Genomic DNA, 21,147 nt, shown 5'->3' with positions numbered 1-21,147 from the left:
GCATCTGTCGAAAGGAGGCCTGTGGGGCCGGGGAGGCTGTGACCGTCCGCTGTCCGTGGACCATCTCCCCGTTCTCCTGGTCCTGACTCCACAGCATTTGCGGAGCACCTGCTGTGTGCTTGGCTCTACTTTGGGCACTTGGTTTCGCTGAGAAACATGGTCGCATTCGGGCAAAGACGTGGAGGAGAGCGTGGGAGGTGAGGGCGGAGAGGGGACGGCCAGTCACAAAGGGTCCTGCGGGCACTCTCAGGACGCCGGCCGAGGGGCAGGGGGCCACCTGGTAATGCTCTTAGGAAACGTGTCTCGGGGGCCAGCTCGCCCCTTTGCCTCCAGAAACGTCCAGCGTCCGGTCCCCCTTGGCAGGAGCTTCAGGACCTCGAGCGGCTGCCCGGCCCGGGGCGGAGGCCAGCACTTCAGAGCCGGGCCCGGTGGGGCTCCCTCCTCACCCCCCACCTGCGGCTGCAGAGGCTGAGACCGGGGCAGTGTGCCCAGGGGGCCCCCTGCTCGCAGGGGAGGGGCCGAGACACAGGGCTCCTTCTCAGGGTGCAGGCCTCCGCCGAGCCTCCCACGGGCCTGGGGAGCCCTGCCTGCCAGCGGGTCAGTGCCAGGAACTGAGTGTGGGCGCGCCACAGGTCACATCCCGAGACCCCACAGAGAGAGGGGCCTCTGGGCCCTGAGCCTCGGTCTCCTCATCTGCCACCTCCCAGGCCGGGGGACCCATGTGGCCTGCTCAGCTCAGGCCTGGCTCGCGGTCCGGACTCTGTCACCGTAGCCGTGTTACCTGTTGGTACCGGCCCACCTTCCCAGCTTCCCACTTCCTGAGGCTTCTGTGAGGGTCGAATGAGGTAACAGACCTCAAATGAGACCACAACAGGTCAAAGCGGGGCCCGCTGTTCCTGCAGCAGCACGGATGGGGAATGGGCTGTGCTGGTGCTAATGGCCCCCCTCCCGTGGAGGGTTCTAGAACCCCAGGGCTGGGAGCGCTGGGCTGTGGCCAGTTCTCAGACGGGCAGGGCGGGCTGGGAGCACAGGAGGAGAAGGACAGTGATGGATGGGGTGGCTTCGCCCGCACATTCCATGTTCTTTCCCACCGGCTTCGCCCGGCCTCAGAGAGCAGCTTCCTCTGTCAACGGATTAGTGACGTGTAGTGGGAACCGGAGCCGCGGTCTGGGAAAGACGCAGGGTCTCCCAGGGGCCCCCGGGGAGCGCCGCAGGGGTCTGGGAATGTTCCTGAGGGCTGGGAGTGTGGGGTGGTGGGTGGGGCTGCGACAGAGGCCGGAGAAGGAAGTCCAGCTCCGAGGGGGGCCGCTCGCGTCTCACCCTCTAGCTCACTGGATGTCACCAGCGGGGTCCACCCCCCGCCCGACAGGATCAGAATAGGGTGGTGGGGAGGGGGGGACGGACAGTGAGGAGAAGAATGCGTGGGGAGCACCTCCAGCGGCAGGCCTCGGGGCAGCTGCCTCCAGCCCTTTCTCAGCTGTGTGAACAGAGCAGGTCGCCTAGCCTCTCTGTGCCTCGGTTCCCCGTCCGTAGGATGGAGCAGAGCACCGTCTGCCTCCGAGGGCTGCGACAGGGTCACGAGTCGCTGGCTGGGCCCCTCGCGCCGTCTGCCTACCTCTGAGCCGGGACCATGGGTGAGGGGTCTGGCACCCCTAGAGATGTCTCCCGCCCGCCAGTACGAGGGCCGCCGTTCCGGCCAAGGCACTGTGCGGGACTCCAGGAGAGCTGGCGGGGAGCCCTGGTTGGGGATAAGCCCAGACGTGTCTCCTGCTTCATTTCTTTTTTTTATTTTTAAAATTTTTTTGCGGTACGCAGGCCTCTCACTGTCGTGGCCTCTCCCGTTGCGGAGCACAGGCTCTGGACGCGCAGGCTCAGCGGCCGTGGCTCACGGGCCCAGCCGCTCCGCGGCACGTGGGATCCTCCCGGACCGGGGCACGAACCCGCGTCCCCTGCATCGGCAGGCGGCCTCTCAACCGCTGCGCCACCAGGGAAGCCCTCCTGCTTCATTTCTGTGTGGGGTTCTGGGGCTGCCATAGCTGCTGGCTTGGCCCCTGGCTGCTGACGGGGCTGGGGAAGGGACAGGGATGCTGTGGCCGGCCCGATTCTTCCTCCCTGGAGCTCTAACATCTGGAAAGAGCCCGAGAGGTCGGGAAGGTGGTTCTTTTGCTCCCCTGCCCCAGAGTCAGGTCGCCCGGGGCGTCACCCACTGACTCAGAGCAATGAACCCGCCCCGACCTCAAACCCCGGGCAGCTGCCCTTTCCGTGTTCTGGTCGGCCCATGCAGGGAGCCCTGGGTTGGCTTCAGAACTTTCTAATCTCCCAAGCAATTGCAGGGCCCGAGGGCTTGAGGCTCCGGTGGAGAGTCCCCAGGCTCGGGCCCTGCTGCTCTCAGGCTCTGAGATCCTGAGCCAGTCACTTGTCCTCCCTGAGCCTCAGTTTCCCCATCTATAAGATGGGCGCAGTGGCAGGACCCTGCCTCCTGGGGCTGCATCGAGGTGTAGTGCGTCCTCGAGCAAGGGTGTGGAATTCTTCGTCAAAGTCGGTCCCTGGGGTCCTGAGGGGTGGGCGAGCTCATGCATGAGGGGCGCATGCTGAGCCCTCATGGGGGAGGCTGTTATTTATATATTAATCTCATAAGAAGAAAGGAACTTAAAACGACATACATTCAGCTGCCTGGGCTCCATAACCGACCTGCTAAATCAGAGGGGCTTGTGTGGGAGGACCCCTGATGTTGGGTGGAGGGTCTCTGGGGCCGAGGACCCCCAGTGACCCTAGAATCAGGAGTGGGGTAAACGCAGACCCGGGGTGGGTGCAGGGGGACTGTTCGAGCCCGGGGTCCCATGGATGGGGTCAGTGCCTCTCATAGGTGGGGCACAGGATGCCACGGTACAGGGGCCCTGACAGTGCCTTCTGGGGAGGCCGTGAGGATCCAATGAGATGCTTTGTGGACGTGCAGCACGTGGGGCCCGGCTCCCCCTGGGGCTGAGGACCCCTGGGAGTAGACGCTGGGGGCAGAGGTACCTGAGAATGGGGGAGGGGGGAAGAGCTGCCCCACAAGGCCGGCCCAGGTTTTCTGGGCGGAGTCTGGACCTTGCTGGGACATCCCCCCTGCCGGCTGAGCTGACCACGCTGGCACCTCGGCAGCCTTGGCGGGGGTGGGAGCTGCCCCCTCTCCGGCCCCCAGCACTCAGCACCCCACAGCGGGCCCCTCCCCAGGCCCCCACGTCCTGGCCAGCTCCTGCTCGTGCTGGCTTGTGGGTGCAGGGTCCTGCCTACATGGCCCTACCCAGGCCGCCAGATGGGCAGTAAGTTTGTGCCATAGACCTCGGGGGTCCGAGCCTCGCCGTGGGTCTTAGGGGGTGAGGGAGCAGCCCTTGGCTGGCGCGGGCCCTTGAAAGGGGCTGGGCAGGAAGCCGGCTCCTGGGAGAGCGAGCCTGCCTGTCTGGCAGCTCATCAGCCGTGTGCCCTCGGGCCACGCAGGCCAGCAGGCGGGCAGGCTCGGCTCCAGCAAGGCTGATCAGGGCTTCACACACAGCTGGGGCGCAGAGGTGGCGAGAGGACGGTGACAATAGCTGCCACCACGGGTGGCGTGACCACAGCGGGTGCCCGGCCCCCCCACTAAGAACGCTCCTCCTCCTCCTCTGACCCGTGCTGCACCCCGGGGAGGTGAAGAGCCCGGCTCAGAGGCAGCCGCGCGCCAGGAGGGTGGGACTCAGCTCCCTCACACCCTGCTGTCCTCGCTCGGCCAGCCCCGAGGAAGGCAAGCGTGCAGGGCGAGCTGTGGGTGCATCCCCAGCCCCTCAGCAGCCGCCGTGTCGGCCCACCTTGGAGCGAGGGCAGCCAGGACCCCCCGACCCGCCCCCTCCAGCCCCTGAGCAGGGAGACCCCTCCCCTAGGAGGGCTGCCAGTGGTGGCCTCGTTCTCGTGGCCGGCCTTCCAGAAGTGCCAGCCCAGCCAGAAAGCCTGCGACAGGTGAGCCCGGAAACAAGGTCATCTCAGGGGATCACGTTCCAGGGGAGCTAGAGACCCTCATGTCTCATGTGGGGACACCTCTCCTGAGGACATGAGGTCGGAGCTGGACCCCCGGGAGGGAAGGGGGACTGGTCCGGGGGGTGTGCGAGGGCTCGGAGCCCGGGCTCTGGGTGTCGTGGGTGCGGGCCGGCGGGTGGGACCCTGGGAAGGCCCACGTGCAGTGGAAGCTGCCGGAGGGTTTCAGGCAGGAGAGACGACGCCTCTGGAAGCTGTGCAGAACCTTCGCCGGCTCCCTACTGCCCACCAGCCCGGCCCAGCCCACCTCCTCTCGATTCCCTGCACACCCCCTCCTGCCTTTGTGCTCTCTGTTCCTTGACCGCAGATGCTGTTGCTGCCCGTCTCCGCGCCACCTCTGCTCTTCCCCAAGGTGCTCTGTCACCTTCTGCTTTATGGGTCGGGGTTTGTGCCGAGGGCAGCCTCAAGAGCAGGGTCCCGGCACGCGAGTTGCTCCATAAACCGTGACCGAATTTCACCGAGAGCTTGCCCTCAGCCATCAGTCACCTCAGAGAGGTGAGGTGACTTGCCCTAGGTCACACAGCCAGGAGGCAAGAGAGCCAGACTCAAATGAGATTCGAGACTTGTGGGGTTTCTTGCACCTGTGGCCCTACTGTGGACGGCCCTTGGGGACCCAGGACCCAGGGCTGGAGGTGGGACCTGGGAGAGCCGCAGGGGTGCCCCCACCCACCCGGCCCAGAGCCTCCATCCACCTGGGTTTGGTTCCCGGAACTGCTGCCTCTCCTGCAAGGAGAGTTCGCGTTGATGACGACCAGGCCTTGGAACCCTGCAGACCCACCCAAACCATACGTGCTGTGCGCCCTTGGTGGATTGCTGCACCTCTCTGTGCCTGTAAAACAGGGCTGGCAGCAGCGTCCCGCTCACAGGGTTTCCCGGGAATAACAGGAGCCATGACTGTCATCTGCCAGGAGCGTGTGTGTGTGTTTCCTTTGTAAGCGGACGGCCTCGGGCCTGCTCTCCAGGCACCAGCAGGGCATTGCCGGCTCCGTCCACAGGCCCGGCAGGCATCCGTGGGGTGGGCGCGAGACTCCTTGCGACGTGGCACCCTCGTCATCACGGGCGCCCTCGGTCCACCCTCCCCGACGGCCCCCTCCCGCCGGCTCCTCTCCATCCGCTTCGCTGGTCTGCTCCACCCGTGACGCTCCAGCAAAGCCCCAACGTGGAAGGGCTTTGGAAGGAGGTCCAACCAGGCCCTGCATCCCCGGCGTCCCGGCCTGGCATCCTAAGCGCCCTCCCTGGCCTGCTGGCGGGACTGCCTGCCCCAGGGTGGCCTGGTCAGATGAAGGGCTGGCCAGGTTGGGGCTGCACCCCACAGAGGTGGCCTGGAGCCCACGGCGCTGGCCACGTTTTCCTTCTTTGGTTGTCACTGGGGACTGGCCGCCAGCCGCGTAGCCAGGCGTGGCGTTGACGGGCCCCCACAGCTGTGGCGCACGTGTGCCAGGCCATCAGCCTCCTGACAGGCGGGCTGTTGGGGGGCAGGGCGCCCAGCGGGAGGGAGGCCAGCTGAGCGGACAGCAGGTGCTGCGAGGCCGGGTGGCTGCTGGTGACCGGCTGCTTCCCTCTCCCGCGGGGCCCAGTGGCGAGGGGGCTTCTCCGCTCTCACCCCCTGGGCCCTGGAGTGCCGAGGGCACCTCCCCTCTGTAAAGGAGGACGTGGGAGCGATGAGGGGAGGTCTGCACGGTCTGGGGCACAGGGAGCGGTAAATGCCGTCTGTTGGCATTATCGCTGTCCGCGGCGGTGGCTGCCCGGGGGCGTGTGCGTCTCCACCTCTGCCCAGCGCGTGCGGGACCCCTGGGAGGGGAGGCTGGGGAGAAGCGGAGGGACAGGGCTGTAGTCCTGGTGATGGCTGACAGGCGTCAAGCCTGGCCCCCGGGAGACTCCGTCGGTGTCGGCAGGTCGGGCCGTGGCTGGGGCAGCACGGGCTGTGCCTCTCAGTTACAGGCGGGGACGCCCACCCGCAATGCCAGCCGCTGCTCCCAGGTCTCTGCGGCCTGCCCCGGTGCTGGCTGACCCTGCGCTAAGATGGAGGGGGGAGGCCCAGAGGCTCAGCCCCCTCCACCTGCAAAGAATACCTGGGCAGCTGCCGCTCCGGGGGCCTCCCTGGCAGCCTGTTACAAGTGCAGAGTCTCCGGCCCGCCCCGGACCCGCTGAGTTCAGAAATGGGGGTGGGGAGGCTGTCTGCACCTGCCCTCCAGGAGGGGCGGACGCAAGCGGAGTCGGGGTACCGCAGGCTTGGGGGATGCCGCCCGGCTCGCTGGTGTGCAGGAGAGACGATCCAGGCTCCCCCAGGGCCACCCCCGCAGCGAGAACTCCGGCCCGGTTCTGGCCGCCAGAATTCTGAAAGCTACACCCTCCAGCCCACCTGAAACGGGCCAACCCAGACGTGCTCTCCGGTCCTAGGTGGGTGGGATGTCAGCCCCCTGTGAGCACACCTGGGGCTTGTCTGGGGTAGGCTGGGGCCTGGGACGGGCTCTGTAGGCAGAGCCAGAAGCCACCTGGGGGCCAGCTGGGAGTCGCTCCCCCTGGGCCCCCAGCAACATAGGCCCACGTCCAGCTGCTGGGGGCCTTAGCCGGGAACCAGAGGGGGCTGGGCGGCGCCAACCCGTGCCCCTCGGCCTGCTTCACCCGTGCTCTCTCTCTCTCTCTGTCTCTCTCTCCCTTTCCCCACCCTGGTGGCCGTGGCGCCCACAGCGGACAGGAAGGAGAAGGCCTCCGCGATGCCTGGCTCCCCGGCCGAGGTGAAGACGCAGCCCCGGGCCACGCCCCCCAGCATGCCACCCCCGCCGCCCGCCGCGTCCCAGGGGGCCACGCGACACCCCCCCTTCACGCCCCACACAAGTGAGTAACCCCAGGGCCTGGCTCCGAGGGGCACAGCAGGGAGAGGGGCCTCCGGGGGTCCCTCGAGCCTGTTAAGGTCCGAGCTTCCACCCTGGACCTGTAAATGTCCCTGTTGGGCCTTGAAGAGAGAGGATCCCATCATGGGTCAGGGCCCGAGCTGTGAGGTTCGGATCCCAGCTCTTCTGCTTGGTAGCTGTGAGGCTTTGGGCAAACTTCTTAACCTCTCTGGGCCTGGCGTTCCTCATCTGTAAAGCTGGGCTGGTCATGGCCCCGGCCTCACAGAGCTGCTGTGAGGGCGAGTGAGTTAACAGAAAGAAGTTCTTAGCACGGTGGGCACATGGTGAGCGTTCCGTCAAGGTTAGCTGCTATGCTGGAGCTCAGTATAGAGCTCCAGTATAGACCACCTGCTGTGGTCACACAGCAGGTCACTTGCATTGTGGGTGAATCCTTCTGGGCCCGCACGCCCTGGAGGGCCCATCGGAAGCAGCTCTGGCCTTGGAGGAGCTCTGCGGCCAGGCCTGAGCCGGGTGTGTGGGTGGGCCAGGAGCTGGGGTCAGGGGGGCCTCGGCTGCCAGCAACGTGGTGGGCAGACCCGGCCCCCAGGTGGTATCTCGCTGGCCCTGGGCCCTGGGTTGAGCATCTCGGCATGCACAGAGGGTCTGGGTGGGCTTCGCGATCCGCAGCCACCACCCGAGCCCCGGTCCCTTGAGTCAGAGCAGTTGGAAAGGAGACCCCCGGCTTGGGCTGGTGTGGGGGACCGTGTTCCCCGTCCCCTCGACCAGGGGCTCAGCAGTGCATCCTAGGTGTTTCTGGCGGGCAGTCCACGTGCCTCCCCCACCCACATGTTCAGAAGCCGGAAAGCCCCGCACCGGGGGACCCTTCCCCAGGCTTTGAAACCCTCATGACGCCCGTCTCTGGGGCAGGAGCCTCAAGTGCGTTGGCCTGGTGGCCCCTGGTTCCCACTGGGTTCATCGGGCTCCGCTCCGCCCACCCGGGGTCCTTGGCTCTGCCCAGAGCCCAGGGTGGGCCACAGGGCCTGGCCTGCGCCTTTTATTCCTGGGCGTGAAGGGTCCCGGCTCTGCCCTCCGACGCCAGGCGGCGGCCCCCATCTCGAGAAGGCGGTCGGCCCCCTGTTGTAGGATGTTGGCTGTGAGCTGGTCTCCGTTGGTAGATGGGGCAACACCACCTGCTCCCAGGCGCGGCCACCTGAAAGCAGGGCGACCCCTGCACGGTGGGGGCTCGATGGCCAAGCACCCCTCCCCACACGTCGCGTGGCACAGAACGTCCCAGCTTCTGTCCGCCCAGGGTCGGTCTGAGTGAGGGTCCCCACGTGTGCCGGAGGCCGGGGCGGGCCCGGCCCTGCCTCCTGCCCCGGGATGGCGCCCAGAGCAGCGGGGCCCTGCCCTCCGCCCTCCTGGGTGCACAGCCTGCGCCGGCCGCACAGGCGTGGCCAGAGGTGGCCGCGCTTTGTCTCCTTCGGTCTCCTCGCCCGGGGACCGTGGCCGGCCAGTCACCCCTCCCTCTTTTCCAGAAGAGTCAGTCCTCATCTCGGGCTGAGCCGCAGGCCGGTCTCCATCCACTGACCGCTGCCTCCCCGTGCGGCCTCGTGGGTGGAGAGGGGAGGACCCGGCCTGGCGAAACGTCCCCCGCGTACCCCTGGCCTGCTTTTCTTCCCGGTCCGAGAGCCCGTGTTCCAGAAAGCGCTGGTCTGGGAACCAGATGTTCCAGCTTGCGGGCTGGGCTGGGGTCAGCTGACACCGCCGGCCCGCCTTCATGAGGCCGCGAACAGACGTGCGGGGGGCAGCCTGCGTGTGGCTCGGGGTCCGTCCCCTCTCGCCGGGGTCCCGGCTCCGTTTACAGCGTGGAGGTTATGAGAGACAAGAGGGTCTTTCTTTCCTCAGCCGATGCCTGGTGCTGTGTGGCCGCTGGGGGCTTTTGTCTTCAGTGTCAGCCTGCCTCCGAGGTGGCCTCAGATTTGTTCCCTAACCCACGAATTCCCTGAAAGCGGGGTGGTTAACTGCGTCTGTGCACCTGGCTGATGGGAGCCAGGGTAGACGGAGCCTCTGCGTTCCCTTGGATTCCTGCCAAGAACCTCCCCAGATTCCCCAGGACCAGCCTGCGAGCCAAGCTGACCAGAGACTGACCTTGAGCCGTGGCTTGAGGGCTGCGGTTCCTCTCGCCTGGTGGCTGCCCTGGGCACGAGTTCATTTCAGAGTTGAAGCTGTGGTGTGGCTCGGGAGGGGGGCCGCGGGCCGCAACAACGCTCGGGAGGGATGTGCTCCGCAGCTGGGAGGACGCTTGACGGGCGAGTGCTCCGTCCTGCCCTTGATTAACCCGTGGCGGGGGCTCGGTCTCTGTTTACCGCGGTACAGCTTGTCTCCTTGTGGCTTTTGCCCACTAACTCCAACTCAGACGAATCAAATCTCTCTTCCTCTTTGATGCTGCTGTCCTTCACGGCAGCTCAGACCTGGGCTTCGTTTCGGAATCACCGCTGGTTTGTCTGTTGACCTCAAGCCCATCACCTGGGCTCCGGGTCCCTGAGGATGGGGCCGAGTGGGGTCCCCAGGCGCCTTCCAGAAACACAGCTGTTGAAGAGCCAGGGTGTCCCACCCGTACCCAGGGAGGTACCAGAATTCTCGTGGAGCCCCAGAAGTTCCCACCAGAAATGGCCCCAAGGGATCCCCCGATCCAGTCCATTTTACAGAGAAGGGAGCCGAGGCCCAGAGAAGGTGGAGGACTGGCCCAAGGTGGTGACAGAGTCCCAATCCCCAAAACGCTGTCGAGAGGCAGGGGAGGGGCCGACTGTAGACACGCCCCCCAGCGCAGAGTCCGGTGCCCGGCCTCCTTCCTCACAGCGTGTTTTTCTTATTTTGCTTACAGATCGAGAGGACGGGCCTGCGATGTCTCTGCCCCACGGCCGTTTTCATGGCTGCTTAAAATGGTCTATGGTCTGTCTTTGTAAGTAAAATAACAAAAACCACGGCCTCCCGGGAGGTCCTCACCCGGTGCCCGCTGCTCTGCCGGGCTAGGGCTCTCTTAGGGGATGGAGCCCAGGGGACAGACCCAGGAGAGGAGAGCAGCCATGATCCCCAAGTCACAGCCCGAGTCCACACCCAGCCCTGCCGCTCACGCGCCCCGTGACCTCGGGCAGGCGGATGGCCGCGCTCAGCTTCCTTTTCCCCAACGCAGAACTGACAGGGCGAATCAGGCAGGTCCCGGAGTTGCAAGAAGGTCAAATGTCAGCGGCCAGTCCGCAGCCCATCTCCAGGGCGGACCCCATTCTTATCCTTGCAGGCACAGTGTCCACGGGCAGGGACCACCGCCTGTAGAAAGGAAGTCACGGAGCCGTTGCCAGGGGCAATCACACGGAGCCCTGGGTCACGTCAGCGTGAGGTCTGGCCCCCGCGGGGCGCCTGGCGCACGTTGATCACTGGCGGACGTTCCCGCCCAAGTGCCCAAGCCGCAGCCGATGCCCTTAGGCGAGGCCCTCGTGGGGCGATGCTGGCAGCGTGTGTCGGCCGGCAAGCGCGGCGGGCTCGCCCATCTGGACGGGCCCGATGTCAGCCCAGCGGCGGCATCATCGAGGGCCCGGCCTGGCCGTGGAGCTGTGGCGCTGCGAGGCCTGTGAGCTTTGTGTGGACGGGAGGGTGGTGGCTCCCAGCACCAAGGCCGGGCGGGGGGCTGGCGGGAGGGGCTGTTTGCAGCGCCTCGTCCTAGCCGCCCCCCCCGGCCCAGGCCCCGGGACTGGGGGAGCCGTGGGGTGCTGCGCTGTGCCCCCAAACCTCGGCCGGGACACGTGTGGTCTATCTTAGTAACACACCTGTTGTGGGAATGAAAGCACTTGCGGCCGAGGGTTATTTTCGGCATCTCTTGAGCAAGCCGCTGAGAGCGGCCGGCGGCCTGGGAGGGAGCGCAGCGGCGAGGGCAGGGCCGGCGGCCCGGAGGACCCGGCGCCCGGGGCAGACGGGTAAGGGCGCCACAGGCAGGCCAGGCCGGGGCCGGCGGGCGGGCTCCCGGGAGGCATGGATGGCCGCACGCCTTCGAGGCCCCCGACGAGCCAGACCCCGAGCGACGGCCCAGCTCTGCCGTGAGGGACCAGAAGCCCCCGCTGCGGTGAGGTCCCCTCCCGCCTCCCGGCCTGCCTGGGGTGACCGCCAGCGGCTGTCATCGGTCTCGACCAGGGCGTGTGTGTGTGTGTGTGTGTGTGTGTGTGTGTGCGTGCGTGTGTGTCGGCATCCACTGAGGGGTCAGCTGGATCTCCACAATGACAGAGAAAATTAGCACAACAGCAGGGTCCTCCGGACACACCTCGCAGAGGGTGAGGGACAGGGCCCTTCGTGTTCTGTGTCTGGAGCTCCTTCCCTCCTCGAGCGAGAGGAAGTCCCCGGAGCGACTGTCCTGCAGGATTACCCCCGAGCTGGAGTGTCACCTGTGGGTCCTGGAAGGAGCTTCTAAGGTCGCCCAGACCAGGGGGGCAAACAGGTTTCAACCAGCACTGTGTCTCCAGGGCGGGAGAAGCGGCAGCGAGTGCCCGGCGAAGGGCACGGGCCCCGGAGCGGAGCAGGTCGCCACGCCTGCAGCCCGCCCCCTCTCAGGACACAGAGGCGACACGTCTGTCTTGGCGCCAACCCTGGCTTTCAACCAGTGCTTTCCACACTTCTGTTACGTGGGGCTGGTTACTGACGAGCCATCACCCGACACGTAAAAGCGGTCCGGGCAGGCGTTGCCAGCGCCTTGCGGCGGGAGGAGGGTAGCCTGGGTCCCGCGAGGGGACGTGTGCAGCAGGAGGCAGTACCCGGTACCCCGGGCCCAGAAGCCCCCACTCGGGTCTGGGCCAGGGGCCGTCTGCTGATGAGGAGACGGAGGCCAGGCCCGAGTCTCACCCACGCGGCGTGTCTGGGCCGGTCCAGGACGTCCACTCCCAACCAGGCTGCTTATCTTGCGCCCACCAGGGCTGGGCTGCGTTACTGTGCCTCTGAGGGTCTGCGGAGCGCCAAGGCTACTGGGGGACGGGAGGCGACCTTGAGCACCCCGTGCGCTGTTCAGGGGCTGCGAGGCCCGTCGCCTGTGGCTTAGGGGGCCGGGGGGGGTGGGGGGGGCAGGGGGAGCGTTCGCAGGTGTCGCCGCAGGCGGGTCGTGGAAGCTGACGGTGCCAGCAGAGCCGACCAGACAGCAGGCTCGAGGTTAACGGGGGCGGGCCGGTTCCGGCTTCCCGGGGGACGGCGCAGGCCCGGGGCTGGGGCGGGAGCTCCATCCCACAGGCCTGCAGGGGCGGGTGGAACCAGCAGCGGGGACCTGGAGAACCAAGCCCTGGGATAGCGGAGGCCGGGGAGGAGGGACGGGCACGCGACCACCGCGCCCTTGTAGGCCGGGCGAGGCCAAGACGGCGGAGGTCACCCCCCACAGCCAGGTCAGGATAGCCGGGCTGGCGTGGTCTGGGGGGCCGGGCGACACACCCGCCATGCGTGCTGCGGCTGTTCAGAAGGGGCCGCTTCCCAGAGCCGAGCCCAACAGCACCCCCATCCCGGAGAAAGGGGCTCCTGCTGCCCCGTCTCCACACACACACAGGCCCCGGCAGACTCTGCCGGAGCCCTGGAGAGACCCGGCCCTGGGAAAACAGCAGCTCTGAGCTGTCCTGCACCCCCAGATCCCTAGCCCGGCGAGGCGTGAGCGCACGGCCTCTGCACAGAGCCAGCCAGACAAGGCGGGAGGGCCAGGGCCCGGGCCTCGGGGACCACGGCTGAGTGAGTGAGAAGTGCGCCTGCACGTGTGCGTCTGCTAGCGTGCACGTCAACGTGTGCCGTGCGGGGGTGCACATGGGTGTGCACACGCGTGCAAGTGTGTGGGGGTGTGCTTGTGGGCTTGTGTGTGCACATGTGTGGGTGTGTACATAGGTCTTCGTGGGGTGTGCGCTGGGTCCGTGTGCACCTACCTGTGTGCGTGCGTGCGGTGCATATAAGCCTGTGTGCAAGCGCACGTGAGGTGTGTGCACGTGCGCGCACACTTATGTATCCGTGCGTACGCGTGTACACGTGTGTGCGAGCATGAGTGCACGTGTGTTTGGCATGTTGCGTGAGGTGCGTGCAAGGCTGCTGAGGGAGGGGAGGTGCAGGGAGTGAAGGGCGCGGGCGAGGGTGGGCTTTGGGATGGTCGTGCAGGGGGCGCGTAACGTGCACAGGAACGGGAGTTGGGTGTGCGAACAGGAGAGTGAAGGAGCGGGTCCCGTGCAGCCTGCGGAGGCGTGAGCGGCCACAGATCGGCCGCGGAGTCTATGGGCTGCGCCTTGGGGCCCCCCAGAGGCGTCCAGTGCACCTTCCCGTGTCCAGACCCCCTCCACCATCACCAAGGGCCCTGGGAGCCCACGACCTCTGACCTCTATGCAGGCCCTGGTGCAGGGGAGTGGGGTGCAGGTGGTCAGGCTCTGGAGGGCTCCCCGGCCACGGGGGCAGACTCAGCTGAGGATTACGGCCCTGCCCCTGGTCCACGTCACAGCAGTCCCGGTGCCTGTCACCACAGGGGCCCCTTGCGTGAGCTCATCGCAGGCCCCTCAGGTCACCTGCTTGTCCTCCGCACGCACCTGGTGCCCACGTGCGCACACGTCCACCCGCGCGGCAGCCCCAGACAGCAGCTGTGCCGTGTCCCCCTGCCAGCATCCAACCCCGCTTGTCCCGGGGGTCCAGGCTCCCCTGCTCCACCTTGAGCTCCGTCACCCTGGCATGGGGGCCCTCATGCGGGCGATGGCACCTGCGGAGGCACTGGGGTGTGGCTTGGGGCCGTCATGGTGGGGGGTGGTCACTGCCCTTTTTTGGGGATGAGGGGCCTCCCCCTGGAAGAGGACGGCGGGCCGGCAGATCCCGGTTGTGGGGAAGCCCCTCGACCTGTTCACAGGAGATGCGTGTCTGCCAGGCAGAGTGCGGCCCCGGTGTCCCCCGGGGGTGGAGGGCCTGACTGCGCGGCCCAGAGCAAAGCCGAAGGGCCGCTGAGCCCAGGCCACGCCTGGATCGTGTCTGCACTCGCTGCCCCACCCTGCCGGGGCCCCAGTTTGTGCGTCTGTAAAGGGTGTCCGTGGGGCCCGGCTGCCCTGCTGCGTCTTCAGCCCGCCTCTCCCCGCGCAGTGATGAACGGAAGCGGCCCCTCGCCCACGGCCGTCAGCGGCGCCCCGTCCACGCCCAGCGGCTTCAGCAATGGCCCAGCCACCTCGTGCACCGCCGCGCTGTCCACACAGCAGCTGCCCCCAGCCTGCGGGGCACGGCAGCTCAGCAAGCTCAAGCGCTTCCTGGCCACCCTGCAGCAGTTCGGCAGCGACATCTCCCCGGAGATCGGGGAGCGCGTGCGCACGCTGGTGCTGGGGCTCGTGGTGAGTCGGGTGGGGACGCGGTGAGCCCGGGCCGGGCCAGCCCTCAGTCTCCGCGCTCCTCTCCCCGGGCTGCAGCGAGGTGTTTTCTCCCCCCGCCTGCCCCCCCAGAACTCCACGCTGACCATCGAGGAGTTCCATTCCAGGCTCCAGGAGGCCACCAACTTCCCGCTGCGGCCCTTTGTCGTCCCCTTCCTGAAGGTAGGGACAGACCCCCTTCCCCTGCGCCGGGGCCCCAGGAGCCCCGAGTCTTTTCTCTGCCCGCTCAGATCAGCCGCTGTTCTCGAGCCTCTGACTCCGCTTTCCCCCCGGGGGCGGGGGGAGCAGTGCTGACCCGCCGTGGCCGACGCCTGCAAGCTCGCTGCCAGGCCAGGTAGTCAGCCACCACACCCTGTGCCCTGAGACCGAGCTCCCAGGCCCAATCCTGTTATTAGCGGCCAATACACCCAGCCGCTCGACAGCTATTTTTTGAGCACCTGCTAGGTGCCAGCCGACAACAACGGCCATAGACTCTGGAGCTGCAGGGAGGGTGCATTCTGATGAGGGTGGAGGAGGGCGAGGGAGGAGAGCAGGGACAGCACATGCAAAGGCCCTGAGGCAGGGGTGTGCCTGCTGTGTGTGAGGGGCAGTGAGGTGGCCGTGTACCTGGAATGGAGTGAGGGGAGAGGACAGTGGACAGACGGTGGTGAGCAGACAGATGGGTGAGTGGGTGTCGGCTGGAAGGCAGCCGTGTGGTCATCATGGAAGATAAGCAGTGGACCAGGGCCCCTCGGTAGTTGGCGTTGGATTGGCGGCAGCAGCACCAGGGTGCGTGAGCAAGGCAGGTTCCCGGGCCCCAGCCCAGACCCACTGAGTCAGAATCTGCATTTTAACGAGACGCTGGGCAACACGTGTGCACAAAACCGGGACAAGCGTTAGACCCGTGCCTCCCCTGCAGTACTCGTCAGGGCCTTCGCTCCCCTGTGAGGGTAACACATCTCCCAGAGTGGGTGGAGATGAAATGCTTCCCAAATGTATTTGACCATGGGTGCCTCTGCTGGCGCGCATGTCCTCAGGTCAGGTTCCACAGAGCTCGCGCGGGAGACGCCCGCCCTGGAGCGCCTGGTGGGCTCTCGTTTCCCAGGCCCGGGTGATGCTCGCGGCCGTGGGCCGTGCTCGCCTGCACAGCTGCACCCTGGTGGGGCCTGCTTTTCGGAGGGTCTTGAAGACTGGCCATACCAGACGTGCCCAGATGCGAGCCCTGACCCTGCCACTTAGCCCCCACTGTCCTGGGCCGAGCTACTTCGCCCCTCTGTGCCTCAGTTTCTGCAGCTGTGAAGTGGGAACCATTCTCAGGCCATTGGGAAGGTTGTGGGGAGACACGCAGGTAAAGACTTTGGGACGTGCTCGACTGACACCGGGCATAGTCACCTGGGGATTTCAAGTGTTCTGCAGACGACGTGTCCTTTGCAGCTGTCCCTGCTGAGCCCCCAGCAGCCCTCGGGGGTGGGGGTGGGGGCGCAGACACTGCCACTGTTCCCGGTTAACAGGCGGGGACACTGAGGCCCTGAGGTCCTCTCTGGTGGAGGGGTGGAGCAAGGCTGGAACCAGGATACCTCCAGCTCCAAGCCTCCCTGCCTGCCCGGGGTGTGCCCCAGGCCCGCACCTCGTTCCCAGGGGACCCCACATCCGCTCGCTCCTCCCGCCTTCCCGCCCACAGCCCGCTGAGCTCACTCGGAGCTGGGCTGAGGGCTCGCCCATCTGGCAGTCATTTGCAATTCATCAGGAGCCCTTCCCGCTCCTCCCTGCTTTCAACTTACTGCTGACTCCTCGCTCCCCATCGTGGGGGACGCAGGGCCTGCTTGTTCTGTCAGGTGAGATAGTTACAGCTGACGTCCCACCCGCCCGTGTCAGCTGCCCTTGTTCATCAGAGGAGCAGGAGCAGGGAAAACACCCCGCGTCCCCGCGCCGCCCCGGCCAGGCCCACTCGCCCTGGCACCCCAGCCTCCTTCCAGGCGCGCCCCTGCCCACAGCGCTGTCACGGGGCTGTCAGAGCTTTGGCGCCCCGATTGCTCTCCTGGTGATGGGGCAGCTGGGTGAGGAGGGCCCTGGGCCGGCGGGCTGTCAGGGACAGAGTCCATTCGCCTGCCTGACATGGGGCTCTTGGGCGTGGCCAGTCCTGTTCCCAGGGCTTGTGGACAAGTCTCCGCGGCCCTGCCTGGGGAGTGCCCCGCCCCTGCCCCCCCCCCCACTCACTGTGGGACCCTGGCCTCTTGAGTACGCAGAGTGCCGCAGGGAGCGGGGGGGGGGGCGGGGGTGCCGTGCCGGCCTGCTGGGCGGCCTTGGTTTGCCCCGCCTGTGACCTGGGGACAGCGGGGGCAGCGCCTTCCTGGGGACTGACGGCCTCCCAGGCCCAACCGTGGCGCACCATGTGGTGGCCCTTGGCGCCCTCTCCTACAGCAGAGGCAGGCGCAGCGGCCAGCCCACCCGGCTCAAGCCAGCTCTGCCCTTGGGCAACCGAAACTCCCCATTTCCTGGTCCCCTCCCGGGCCCCTGGGGTGTGACAGCCTACCTCCTCAGGTGGGACTGGGAGAGTTAGCTCAGGAGAAGCTCGTGGGAGCCTCACACCCAGGATGGGAGGAGCCTCACACCCAAGATGGGAGGAGCCTCACACCCAGGATGGGAGGAGCCTCACACCCAAGATGGGAGGAGCCTCACACCCAGGATGGGAGGAGCCAGAGCTTCTTGCAGCTGCAGCTGCAGGTGAGGCAGAAGTCAGAGAAGTTAAGTGACTTGCCCACGGTCACACAGCACAGCCAGGGTGGGCAGACACAGGGCCTGCAGCGGAGTGGGGTGCAGTGGAGGAGGTCCTCGGGAAAGCAGTGGAAACATCATAAACCCCCACCGAATGGGAGACGCCTGCTCCAGTAACGCCGTGACAGCGGGTGTTTTTGCAAACACCGGTTTCCCTCCGGCTGGAGTTCCTGTCTATGAGGAGGGCAGCGCGGAACCTTCTTTCAGGTGGCGGAGCTGGGATTCACCAGCTCGGTCTGTGCAGCGTCTCAGCGGCAAGGCCTCCCAGGCCCTGGAGACACAATTGGGACTGCTGCCCAGGAAGGAGATGAGCACTGCCCCCCGTAGTCTCTATGCATTTCTTCTAGGCCCTGGTCCCCATTCCCCCGGCCAAAGGCCCCAGGTCCCCTGCACCCTCTCCTGAGCCTGACGCTGTGCGTGGCTGAGTGGTGGGGCTTTCTGGAAGCTGGGAGATGCTGCCCCACCCAGCCAGCCCTTCACCCGTGGCCCCGGCTCCCAGCTGGGCCCAGCCGGCCAGGAATCCAGATGTTTCCACGGCCCTAACAGCAACCAGCCAGGGCCCGTGCTGTCCCCCGCCCTGCTGCACCGGGAGAGGAGGGGCTGGCGAGGGGGAGGGAGGATGTTTGGCGTCCTCGGACCTCCCGGACCTCCTTTCCCAGCTCCTAACATGTTCGACAGATGGCGGGCTGGCCCCTGTTCAGCTATCCAAGTAGGAAAAAAACAGGCCTGGCAGCCGGCGCTGCTTGACAAAAACTCATTGGCTGCTTGATCGCGTCCGGGTGGATGCGTTAGTGGGGGCTGGTGGCGCAGAGGCGGGAGAGGCTGCTGAGGTGGCTTTGAAACACCGTGAGAAACTTGGGGAACTGCGTTTCGTTACAAATACTTAGAACTCTGGCCCTCCCAAGCGGCCTGCCCCTGCGCCCCCCACCCAGCTGGCGTCCCCCCACGGTGGCTCTGGGGAGACCGCCGGGGCCCTGCCGTGCTCGCTGGGAGGCCTAGAGCAGGGCGGAGGCAGGAGGGCACAGCAGTTACGCACGGTGGTCACAGGCGGGATCTGCGTTCGAATCCTGTGCCCACCCCCACGTGCCATTCTGCTCCCTGCGCTGTGGTGTCCTTACCCACAAATGTGGAACCCAGTGGTCGTGTCCGACCCCGGGAGGTGACACGCGTGACGGCCCAGAGCGGTGTGGGTACGCTGATGCCTCCCTCCATTCAAGGCTGGGCTGGGAACCTGCAGAAAGTGGGCAGGCGGGACCAACCAGCGCATGTTGGGGTCTGCGGCAGGTGTGCTGGGGTCCCGCTCGTCCACTGCGGTGAGCTGTGCGCAGCACTGCCCCGTCCCCTCTGAGCCTCACTCCCCTCCGTGCGGGCGGTCGTCTGGGGCCTGTTTCCTCAGGCGCAGGCAGCGGGTCCTGGTGAGGAGCCCCCCTCGGTTTCTCCAGATGCCGACACAGGAGGGAGCTTGGTGAAGGGGAGAACCCCCAAACCACGGGGTCCCCTGGGGGGCATGGTCCTGCCCTCATCCCCAGGCTGCAGCAGAGGAACTCGAGGCCCAGAGCGGTCGTGCAGCTTGCCCAAAGTCACACAGCAAGGCTGGCCATGGGCGTCCCTGCCTCACCTCCAAGCACCTGGCGCCCTGACCTCAGTCAGCAGCCAGTCCAAGCCCCTCCCTGCCCCCCACAGGCTAACCTGCCCCTGCTACAGCGGGAGCTCCTGCACTGCGCCCACCTGGCAAAGCAGACCCTTGCCCAGTACCTGGCCCAGCACGAGCAGCTCCTGCTGGATGCCAACGCCTCTTCCCCCACCGACTCCTCGGAGCTCCTACCGGAGGTCAACGAGAACGGCAAGAGGAGGACACCTGACAGGTACCTGGGGGGGACGGCAGAGGGCATGGCTCTCTCCCTGCCTGACTCTTGAGAGCTGCGCTGGCGCCGAGGCTTACTTAGCGAGTGCCCCAGTTCCGGGACTGAGAGAACGCAGGCCGATACCATGTTGCGTTCTGCGGCAGCCACCGCTGGGTTGGTCAGGTTCAGCCTGAAGTGCAAGGCCACTGAACTGAACAGGCTGAATCACCGGGAGGCCGCCCCATCTGGCTGTGGCTGGTTCTCGTGAGGACTCGGATGTCCTGGGAGGACAGGGGCGGAGGCAGGGCAGACACTGCCTGGCCGGCATGCCCTGGCTATTCCCTTCCTGCTGGACGTGCACCCCGAGTGTCCAGCAGGCCGAGGTGTCCAGGTGCCTGGGCTGGCCCTCACTGCTGGGTCCTAGCGTGGGTACCTGTCCCGCTGATGGGGGAGGGTGTCTCCCCCACTCTCTCCAAGGAGGCCCAGGCTTCCTGACCACCTCACCCCAGGAGCCCCAGAGGAGGAGGAAGAGGGGAGCACCGGGCTGGGACACCAGCAGCCGGGTCTGATCTCTCCCGTTGTTCACCTCGGTCTGTCTCCTCCTCGCTCACTCGCTCTCTGCCCGCGCCCCGACCTTCGAACCTCACCCCTCTGTCCACGGATCGTGGCCCCGTGACCACTGTCCCCTGCCTGCTCTTGGGACCAGGACCAAAGAGAACGGGTCAGACCGTGACCCTCTGCACCCGGACCACCTCAGCAAACGGCCGTGCACCCTGAGCCCCGCCCAGCGCTGCAGCCCCAGCAACGGGCTGCCCCAGCCCACGCCGCCTACGCACTACCGCCTGGAGGACATGGCCGTGGCCCACCACTTCCGGGACTCGTACCGCCACCTTGACCCACGGGAGCTGCGGGAGCGCCATCTGCGGCTGGGTGAGCGGCGCGCTGCGGGGGTGCACGCGTGCGCAGAGCGGAGGTGGGGGCCGGGTGGAGCGTCCGGGGCTGCCGTGTGCACGTGAACGCTGGCGCTGCGCGGCCGCGTCCGTCCGGGGAGGATGGCACTGAGGTCGTGGGTGCAGAGGAGAGATTTGCGCCCCACCCCGTCTGGGCTGCGCCCAGAAGCCTGAGGGACAGCCATCTTTCCCGGGGTGGGGGGCAGCCCGACACCGCCACCCTCAGGGCCAGGAGGGCCCCTCCCCATGGCAGGTGGGTGCCGTGGCTGCAGAGGTGCCTGTCCTGGGGGCTCTGCAGGGCCAGGTATGGGATCTAGAGCCGCTCGGGATGCACTGGCAGCCGGGAAAGACCCAGCATGTGGGGGGTCCCCAAGTCGCAGGAGTTGCAGCCCCCGCCTCCAACGCCCAGGTGCCCCGAGGGAAAGCAGAGGCACCACTGAGCACACACGGCCGGTCCTGCTACACCAAAACACCAAATACATGGAGGGTGGTCCGTGCGAGAACGAAGGAGATGAGGGAGGCTGGGTGCTGGGGCGACACCCCCCGGGGGCAGGACTGCCTGGTCCTCCGAGCTGCCCCAGGTGTGCCCTTGGGCAGGTCATATGCCCTGCATGCCTGCTTCCTCCCTGCTGGCTGGGTCTAAGAGCAGCCCCGCCTTCAGGGGGTGAGAGGGGTTAATACAGGGCCCGGCCCAGGGTGGGTGTTGAGACCCAGCTGTTACTGGTGGTGGTGTGGCAGGTCCCGCTGGTCCTCTTGTTGGCATTGTATGTTTTGCTGGGTCGTAGAAGGCAGCGCCCCGATGTGTTCTGACACACCTGTGTGATGTGTTAGCACGCCCACATCACAGATGCGGAGACTGAGGCCCAAAGGGGTAACAGACAGGCCCAAAGTCGTCTAGCTACCATGACTGACCTTCTGACCTTCCTCTGTGCTGGGTCGAAGGGATGAATAGGATTAGCCTCCACCCCAGGGACACCCCCCTCAGCGTTTTGATGCGGGAAACCTGGAAACAGCTGCCCCTGAGGCAGAGGCCCAGGGCACGGATGGTGGGCCCAGAGGAAGGGTCAGCAGAGGCCTTGCCCCTGCCTCCTCCCCCCCCCCGGAAGCTTCCAGGGCCCCGGGCTCAGGCCCGGGCAGCAGGTGACAGCGTCTGGCTCCCTGCAGCCGGGTCAGGCAGGTGCTAATTCCCACCCGCTTCTGCTAACGCAAAAATAAACGCCAGCTGTCAGGCAGATCTCAGCCACTATTTTGGTTGGGGCGTTGGTGCAGGCCCCAGCTCGGTGGGCAGCAGGGCAGGGTGGTGGACAGCGGGCTGTAGCTG

General features: G+C 66.7%; 1 protein-coding gene across 9 annotated transcripts in view; it reads left to right on the top strand.

Moving 5' to 3' along the window:
- CBFA2T3 (CBFA2/RUNX1 partner transcriptional co-repressor 3) overlaps positions 1 to 21,147 on the top strand; it is a 59,818-nt gene that overhangs the window by 28,195 nt on the left and 10,476 nt on the right. For 2 of the 9 annotated variants that reach the window (XM_067018260.1, XM_067018267.1), the window contains exons 2-7: positions 6,739 to 6,885; positions 9,766 to 9,843; positions 14,001 to 14,242; positions 14,351 to 14,440; positions 18,716 to 18,897; positions 19,583 to 19,806. In XM_067018260.1, coding sequence (XP_066874361.1) covers positions 6,765 to 6,885; positions 9,766 to 9,843; positions 14,001 to 14,242; positions 14,351 to 14,440; positions 18,716 to 18,897; positions 19,583 to 19,806 — 937 coding nt within the window. In that variant the 5' untranslated portion in view covers positions 6,739 to 6,764. Of the gene's footprint in view, positions 1 to 6,303; positions 6,448 to 6,738; positions 6,886 to 9,131; positions 9,633 to 9,765; positions 9,844 to 10,788; positions 10,853 to 10,873; positions 10,999 to 11,184; positions 11,204 to 13,685; positions 14,243 to 14,350; positions 14,441 to 18,715; positions 18,898 to 19,582; positions 19,807 to 21,147 lie in introns of those variants that run through there. The other 7 variants (XM_067018259.1, XM_067018262.1, XM_067018263.1 and 4 more) reach the window with 7 other exon arrangements.

Source organism: Kogia breviceps, chromosome 18 (genome assembly GCF_026419965.1).
Source record: "Kogia breviceps isolate mKogBre1 chromosome 18, mKogBre1 haplotype 1, whole genome shotgun sequence".
NCBI classification, from domain to species: Eukaryota; Metazoa; Chordata; class Mammalia; order Artiodactyla; family Physeteridae; genus Kogia; species Kogia breviceps.
Note: the sequence above shows the minus strand (reverse complement) of the source record. Positions and strands in the feature narration are given on the sequence as shown.